This window comes from Anneissia japonica, unplaced genomic scaffold, assembly GCF_011630105.1.
Source record: "Anneissia japonica isolate Jap-2015-1 unplaced genomic scaffold, ASM1163010v1 scaffold287864_len1152817_cov193, whole genome shotgun sequence".
NCBI lineage: Eukaryota > Metazoa > Echinodermata > Crinoidea > Comatulida > Comatulidae > Anneissia > Anneissia japonica.
Window position 1 is genome coordinate 877,971 of NW_022710960.1, and position 8,870 is coordinate 886,840.

Consider the following 8,870-nt stretch of genomic DNA (forward strand, 5'->3'; position numbering starts at 1 on the left):
TTTTTTTTTACCTAATTGAATTTATGACATAATCTTACCGGTATTCATAACTAAAGAGAGAATCGCGTCATTAAGAAAGAGTTACAAGATAATATAAAACCACCAAAATTTCTTGAGTGAGACTTAGAACACACAGAAAGGCATATTGAAAGACTGCTGTACAGTACCAGCGCCTGTCTCTTGTTAATACCAATAGTAGGCCTATTATCATGGATGTAAATACAAATGACAGAATTGTGTAGGGCGAATTATACCACTGTACCCGTATATTTTTTATTTATATTTCAGTATTAGGATAGTTTGTATTTACAGGGGCAAAAATTAGACCAATATTTTATTACATGAATTTTTGAAATTCGGGTATCTATATGTAGGCGCGGATACAGATCTTCACACCGTTCGTCATTGCGAAGGTCAAGAAATCAAATTCAAAATATAAAAGTGATTGCAACTTAATGAATAACGATGGGACTTTAATTAATCGGCAGCAATCTATGACCAACAGGGCTGACCAACAAGCCCTTTGATATAAATAAGAGTTTTTTTTTAGAATTATTTTAGAAATAGTGTAGAATATACATCATCTTTTTTTAAGCGTTCCTTTTTTTTTTCTAAATAGCAATGTTCATACAAAGCCGGATATGTCGGTAACGCATTCATACCCCACCCCACCTCCCAGTAATACCGGTACTATTTGCCAAAATAAAATTATCCTGACCGATTATAAGGTATATACAAAGTTTACTAGTAGATGTTAGATCATAAAACAGCTGTAGGTCACTGTCAACCGAACTTCAACCAAACATGACATAATTTTGTTTTGCATTATTTTTTTTGAATCGATATAGAACAATAATTTAATATGCGGATCAGAACTGAAAATATCCATTTTTCTAAGCTATTAAACCATCATTAATTTTCTTTAATTTAATTTTTAATAATTTGTTAAAAAATATTGCTTCGCTCAGCTTATTTGGAATATGCATGGGATGTTATTCTCTTAAAAAGTGAACCACATGGCTGCATAGCTCCTAACCGGTAATAGTATCGTTAAATTTTTAAAAATTCTCATGGTTTTAGTCGTTGGTGTTAGACCAGACAACAGCTGCATATATTTACTTGTTTGATTTTGTAGATCAAAAAATCCGTCATTGTAAACATTGACTTACGAAATGTGATATGACATTTTATTAGATAAGCTTTTAAATTCGATATTGAACAATAATATGCTGATACTGAACTAAAAACATCCATTATTCTAAGCCAACTTTATTGTAGAAAGCAGATAGAGGTTTTCAAATTATTTTTCTTCGCTACATGATAAGTCATTCGTTGTATTTGTATTTTTTTTCCACGAAGTCAAGCAGATGTTTGAATGAACACAATTCGTTGCTGAAGCAGACTTCGGTTGATTTAATTTGTTTAGAATCGCCATGTAGGTCTATATTATTATAACATCAAATTCCTAATACAGTAGTGTTTAATTAAATATTTGTTTAGTCTTTTTGGATTGTGCGTGGTATTTTAATCGCGTATAACGCGTTACTTTGTCATTGTGTATCACAAATGCACTGTCGATGTTTCATACAAAAAACAGCAAAATAGAACTGCTTTAATTATTGTGACTTCTTAATTTTGTCTCTGTTTCGTTATGACTGTGTTTGCATTGTGTTAGTGATAAGAATTGAAGCTTAATATTGCTTTAATATGTACTTTTTAAGTTATTGGGTCTATTATTAATTATCATTATCATCAACATAATAATAGATAATATCATTATAGGCCTATATAGATAATATCATTATGTAATAATATATTTATATATTATATATATGAGTATATATAGGCCTATATATACACACACACATATATATATATATATATATGTATATATATATATATATATATGTATGTATGTATAAATCATGATATTAATTGGGATAAACTCTAAACCGTCTTGAGGTATTGCTAAAAATATATAAATACGGTACCTTTTAAACGTCAAAGAAGAGGAATCCGTGTGGGAAAGAAATAGGTTCCCGACACGATTTGAACCCGGGGCTCAGCAGAGAATCCCAGGTTCGAATCCAAATTGGGGAAACATTCTTGCACTCGTAAATCCTTTTCTTTAAAGTGCAAAATGTATACATAATTATAGCATTACCGCAAGATGGTTTAAGTCGGGTATGCCAAAGTTAGCAACATCCTCGGAAGTTGTTGGTATTACGTTCACGATCCGACACTAGAGGATATTCAGATAATATATGTAGGTGGATATAATTGTATGTTCTCGAAATTGATCATTTCCGTCTGAATATAACTTCGTACCATGTTTTTCAATTAATTGACTGAATTGAATTCCATATTTTTAAGTAGCTAGGCTGAGGGGAGTTATCGCGCAGTAGTAAGAGGTTTTGTTATAACGAGAGGGACTGCGTTCAAACTTGCTGATGCCGTTCTTGTGTGTGTCCTTGGATCTAATCACATCGTATTCAGTATAGGACGGTATAGTACGTTAAGCCGTTGGTCCCGTGTGTATAATTGCACATGCGCATGAAAAACAACTTATTTATAGGGTACAGTATTCGAAAAAAATAGCGGCTGTTGGGTCTACATGGGTCTAATCCAAATTTCCTTTTTGATTTTTCAATAAGGACCAATATATTATTTATAAATTCACATTTAGACTCGCATCTAAATATAGGTCACTGTTCGACACATATGAGTTTGTAGAAACGTGAGTGAAAACACAACTCGCAACTAACTACACCTATAAAAAGAGACATACGTCACACAATAGGCCTACGAAATTAAACAAGGAAAAGTTCCGCTATGGCGTCGAAATGCTGTGTGCAACCGTTGACTGGAAATTGAACCATCAGACGTTAATTTTTTTTTTCCTTTTTCTTTTTTTTTTTTTTTAAATGTTCAAAAATTAAAGAGAGTGGGCAGCAGGCCGACTGGCTTTCCGCCCTTCGACCCGCCTCTGAGCAGCTAGAATCAACTCTTGGCCACGTACCCACAAACACTACTAATCAATATTTTAACTATATCTTGTATGTTAACACCAATTAACGATATTTTATATTGTAAAAAGAAAACTTGAACTTGATCCCCGCCCTCAACGTTTGAAATGTAACCGCGCTGTGCCAACCGATCTCACGTACACCAACCCTCACCACCAACACCTTCACATCCCTTCTATATTACCGTGCACACACACACACACACTCTCCAACGTACAGGGCGATCTAAATTGTCACGCTCAAGTCGGCAATATCCGAGAATGAATACCACATTGCCTGGCGTGAGATCTTAATAATTAATATGAGGAAACATTAAAAAGATATCAAATGTTAATTTAAATCCTAATAAAATCACGTATTACCGGTACTTCTTTCGTTATTATTATTTCAAGTATTTCGGTCATGGTCGCAGTGGCAGAAACCAATTTGTCACTCTTGGGAATGGTACAAGCAACAGGTTCGCATACATTCTATAGGTGGGATAAAGTCGTACACTTGATAACATGGAACAACATATGATATAACAACAATGGAGATAGGCTTACCCTATAATCCGGTTTACCCTGGCAAAATAATGACTTCATCATCTTGAGGGCGATATTGATATGTCAAAAAAACTTAGGCCTATGTAATCGAAAATAGTAGCCATGCCACAATATCCGTTTCATAATCAATATTTAAATTTTGATTAATTCAACAAAATTTTTAAAATTAGATAAATAAACCGTTAAAACTACAGTAAATGGTAAAAACGATGCTAATTAAAATATAATGTTGACAGTAACAAGAACAAAATAGAAACAAAAGGGATTAATTTGATATTACGAATCTTTAAGAAGCCTTTCATGAATCTTTAATTACAATGCAGTATAACAATACCTCAGAATAAAGCTTGGTTTTCATAAAATCGCTACACGCTGTCGCCGACAGCTGAGCATTCAGTGATGCTGATTGGTCGGTCGAATCGGGAAGTCTTCCCATTGCGTCTGGGACTGCTACGTAGTAGAACGATTGTACTGAAAACACTGTAGCGAGAGTGTAGCGATTTAAAGGCAACCAGGCTTTACTTTATTTATGTTTTAATGTGCCTGTTACATGTATTTCCTCAAATTTTTATGAGCTTTGTCAACGCAACAAATTTCATTTTGGACAAATAAAGTTTTCAGTATTTAGTTCACTATTCTAGATTTCTATTATTATGGAAAGCATCACTGTGTTAATACCATTACCTCCGCTATTTTCATCTCAGCAATAATCAAACACACGCGAAGCCGTTAGGGAGCTATCCTTCGCACTCGATGGTGTCTGTCGATTCTACTTAAGTGATCCTACTTACGTGCTGCAACCGATGCCACTTAAGTGTAGCAGCAGATTCCACTTATCTTTAAACCCATATAAAAAGATTTATTGTCGATCTCAAAAATAGCTTCAAAAATTCTTTAAATTTCTTTAATCGAATTATCAACCACCAATGAAATATAAGTCAATTATACTGATTTAACAGACATTTACGGAAATAAATAAAATATTCAATAAATGATTTAAGGGCCTGCGCCCATTTATGACAGACCTTTTACTGATGTATTTTGACGCCAATGTGATTTATGCCTAAAGTTATAACACCTATCAATCGTGTAAAATCGATTTTAGCTTAGGAGGCCATTGGATAAGAAGATTCCATTCTAATACCTGTTTTTTGGTTCATGATGTTTCAAACAATTCAAGTATTCCATTAAATAAGCCAACTATATTAAATACACTCGATTAATGCTTATTTGAGTCACGTCCCTTTCTTCCCTAAAATTTGCATCGTTAAAGTTTTCCCACGAAACATTACTTTGATTGGTTTCATCGATCGTGATCAATGTTTAATGAAGCATCTTATATTGTACTTATACAGGGAAGCGATTTCCTGACTGTTCCAAATTGACACTTCACAAAATCCGAACAAATCTCAAGGATTTCGCTTCCCAATAGGAAAAATTTAAAAGTTCAATGATTCTGAACTGACGATACCTATGTAAAAATGCCTTGACAATGATCGATTTACAATATATAGTCACAAACAATGCTCGATTGTAACTTACTTGCATGCAGAGCTTCGCTACATCTTTTATTAAACTGGCATGTAAAAACAGTGTTTCAGTGGTTAGAGTTATCGGTATATTTGGTGACGCATTTAAAAGCTGAACGTACTTATGCTTATGAAAAGATTCTGATAATATTCTAAATATCGTTTAGCTAAAACTTGCTACCGAAAAACGGGACAGTAATTCGTGGAGCTGTGCATTTCGCTTGTGTTCTTGGACAAGGCACTTTGTCAATAATGGACCTTTGCGCTAAGCCCCGCCCCTTGGATTTTGTTGCTAAGGTCCCACAAGACGACAGTTCTAAAACATACGCGAACACGTGCGTTTGTGCTTGTGGGACAACACGTGTGTTTGTGAGACGCGCGCGTATTCCTAGCGTTGTTCTGATTAGTCAGTTGTTAAGTTTGATTGACACTCCGGAAAGGTTGTCCCTGACTACCGCCGCGTTTGTTAATGTTTTGTTTGTTTCCTTGTGTTTTTGTACTATCTATGCCCGACCAGTAAATAGGTTTTTTAAAGAATTTCATCAGGTTTTTATGTGATATTAGGTTGAATAGTTTATTTTATTTTGGTTTAACAGAGGAAAATATAATATAATTGCTTCAAGAATTCTTTTCAATTTGTTAACGTGTCTCTGAAGTAACGGTTTTATCGCACGTGGCCAAACCAGTCAGAGATCTAAGATAGGCATACGCCCTCTTCTGTGCATTATTTGAGCTTGCTGGATGCAATTTCTCGAATGAGATGCTTTGATATATATGCGAAAGGTCCCGGGTTCGAGTCCCTGTGGAGGATGAGTATTTTTTTTTCTTTCTTTGTCAGATTCCTATACTGCTACGTTTCAATTTACATCATTCATATATTATTCCTCTTGCTTTTTCTGGGTTTTCCGCATGCCTTTAAATCAATTTATCGTTTTCTGTAGCTGAGGAATATGCTGAATATTGGAATGAACTTGCAGCTGATGAACTGGAGAGGGCACTTCGTGCGCAAGTTCTTAACCAAAACATCGCAAAGAATCTCGTGATTATCATTGGAGATGGTATGGGTCCAGCAACAGTATCTGCTGGGAGAGTATATGTCGGGCAGCTGGATGGAAACACGGGCGAGGAATACCAGCTTTCGTGGGAAAAGTTCCCTCATGTTGCATTGAGCAAGGTAGGCCTAGGTGTAACTTATATAAAACGAATAATTATAATACTATATTAGGAATTAACCTAAGTAAATCCGTTTACCTATAGTTTTTCTGTAGGCCTATAAATATACATAAGTATCTATGTTTTATTTATATATTTGAAATGATTATTATTTTTTTGTAATTATTGATTAGGTTCTCCATTTGTGTAATTTCATGCGGAGATAAAAGTGTATACATTACGATTAATTTCACCCTTTTCAATACTGCCCTCTATGGTAAAACAATCCCTTTATTTTACAGACATACAACACAGATGCTCAGGTAGCCGATTCTGCTGGTACCGCGTGTGCGTTCTTAAGCGGTGTAAAAACTAAGGCAGGTGTAGTTGGTCTTGATGATCACGTGATTCGTGGAAGCTGCGCGTCAACGGAATCGGCAGGGGTCGATTCAATTTTACACCTCAGCCAAAGAGCAGGTTTGAATATTTATACAGTATACTATAGGCCTATATATTTTATTATAATGCTTCTTACGATTAAAATAGACGATCCAAATGTCAGTCATCATATCAACCAACCAACCAATCAATCGATCAATCAATCAATCCAATCAATCGATTCAATCTAATCTAATTGTATTTACTCAAATAAATTAAAATTAAATTTCTCATTGTTATAGGAAAGTCAACTGGACTGGTAACAACAGCACGTGTGACGCACGCCACACCGTCTGCCGCGTACGCAAGATGTCCCGAGCGTGACTGGGAAAACGACAGTGATATACCGGAAGAAGAGGCTGCTTTAGGGTGTAAAGATATTGCTTTGCAACTTGTTGAAGACGCACCTGAAATCCAAGTAAGCATCACAAAGATTTTACGGTACTTATTACACAAATATTGAGGAAACGCTTCACAAGAAGCGTTTACAATAATTGAACTACACAATTGTTATACCTGGCAGCATTTGGCGACGCTGATTGGTCAGTTGAAACGGGGAGCCTACGGAACAGATACGCAGCGTAAAGATTGCAGTAAAATCACAGTAGCAACGATGTAACTATTGTGTAAGTGAGATTTTAAGCCTGTTTTCCACGTGGCGAGCTTATTCGCGCGAATGGAAAGCGTCGGCTCATACACATGCGCATTCACATTTCTATCGGATTTTTTGCTAGCGAAAAAATGCGCAACCAATCAGAACTCAGGAACTCAGGAAGCAAACCGACGCTTTAATTCGTGCGAATAAATTCGCCTAGTGGAAAACCAGTTTTAGATGTGGGAATGCCGGACGAATAATTTATCACACAATCAGTCATAGCATGAACGAATTATACGGCTCGAGGCTGACGCAGTGTGCTACCAGGCTTTACGGTATGTTATCAGGGCCGTAGCCATCGGTACGGTTGGTCAGGTTACAATGACCACTTTTTGACAGACGACAAGTTAACTGATTATGTTTTTGAATAGGAAAAAGGCTAAATTTCACTTGTATGCTGTTTAGACTCAACATACTCCCTCCTAAATCACTCAGAAACCTGGGGTGAACGGTTAATGATAATTTACATTATTTTTTTTCTCTTTAGTATAAGACATATAATGATTGATTAATAAACCAGAATGCCTTTTTCTTCAGTTTCAGTCAGTACAGGGCTTTGCTTTTATCTAAATGAAAATCTCACCAACAGTGAGATTTGCTGAAAATTAGGCTAAAGGTCCCTTTATACACTTGCGTGGGAGTTATTCATTTCTTCACAAATTGCATAGTAAACTGGCAAGAAGAACCATATGGCTTATCTGTATTTAGGTCTAGGCCTATTTATTCCTGATAGATTATTTTTTATAAATAATTATATACTGTAAATAGTTTTTTTTAAAGCACCTCTCTTAATTACGTGTATTGATTGAAAGTGTACCATAGTATTAGCAATATTGTTTTTCGTTCATAGGTCTAATCTTAGATTTTTTTCAATGTCAAAATGCTAAAATATCAACGATGCTGTGAGTACCAATCTTTCTCATGAATGAACCTGCCTGGTTTGAATACGATGTATTTTTGTTGTACTACAGAACATCATGAAAATTGGTTTATAAAATGTAAAAATAGCAATTTTGGTGGGGGGGGGGAGGGGCTCTCGGATCCCCAAACCCGACCGGGGGACCTTGACGGTCCCCAGCCTCTCAGTTCTCGCTTTGCTCGCAACCTGACCACTTCAATACTCGTGGCTACGGCACAGTTTCCTATGTTTTTGTACATACATAGCCTAATGTTTATTGTGGATTTAAAGGTCGTGATGGGAGGTGGGCGGCGTGAAATGCTGCCGAATACTACAGCTGATCCACAAAGCTCAACTAGATTCGGACAAAGAACGGACAAACGGAATTTGATTGAGGAATGGGTGGCCCTCAGACCCGAAGGAAGAACACAATATGTCTATGATAAGGGAGGATTGGATTCCGTTGATGTCGACAAAACAGATTATCTTCTCGGTAGGTATTGCTCGGTCAAATCTTATCTCGCATCCGTTTCCTATTGTTACCTTCGTCAGCGCATGAGATATTTCTATGTCTCCTACAAGTCAAAGTATCGTAGCAGTTTATTTTGTCTGCGTCTACCTACTGAT

General features: G+C 36.0%; 1 protein-coding gene across 5 annotated transcripts in view; it reads left to right on the forward strand.

The window, feature by feature from the left end:
* LOC117107160 (alkaline phosphatase-like) overlaps positions 1–8,870 on the forward strand; it is a 59,240-nt gene that overhangs the window by 16,768 nt on the left and 33,602 nt on the right. For all 5 annotated transcript variants that reach the window (XM_033248746.1, XM_033248744.1, XM_033248743.1 and 2 more), the window contains exons 2-5: positions 6,042–6,274; positions 6,555–6,729; positions 6,933–7,108; positions 8,535–8,736. In XM_033248746.1, coding sequence (XP_033104637.1) covers positions 6,042–6,274; positions 6,555–6,729; positions 6,933–7,108; positions 8,535–8,736 — 786 coding nt within the window. The remainder of the gene's footprint in view (positions 1–6,041; positions 6,275–6,554; positions 6,730–6,932; positions 7,109–8,534; positions 8,737–8,870) is intronic.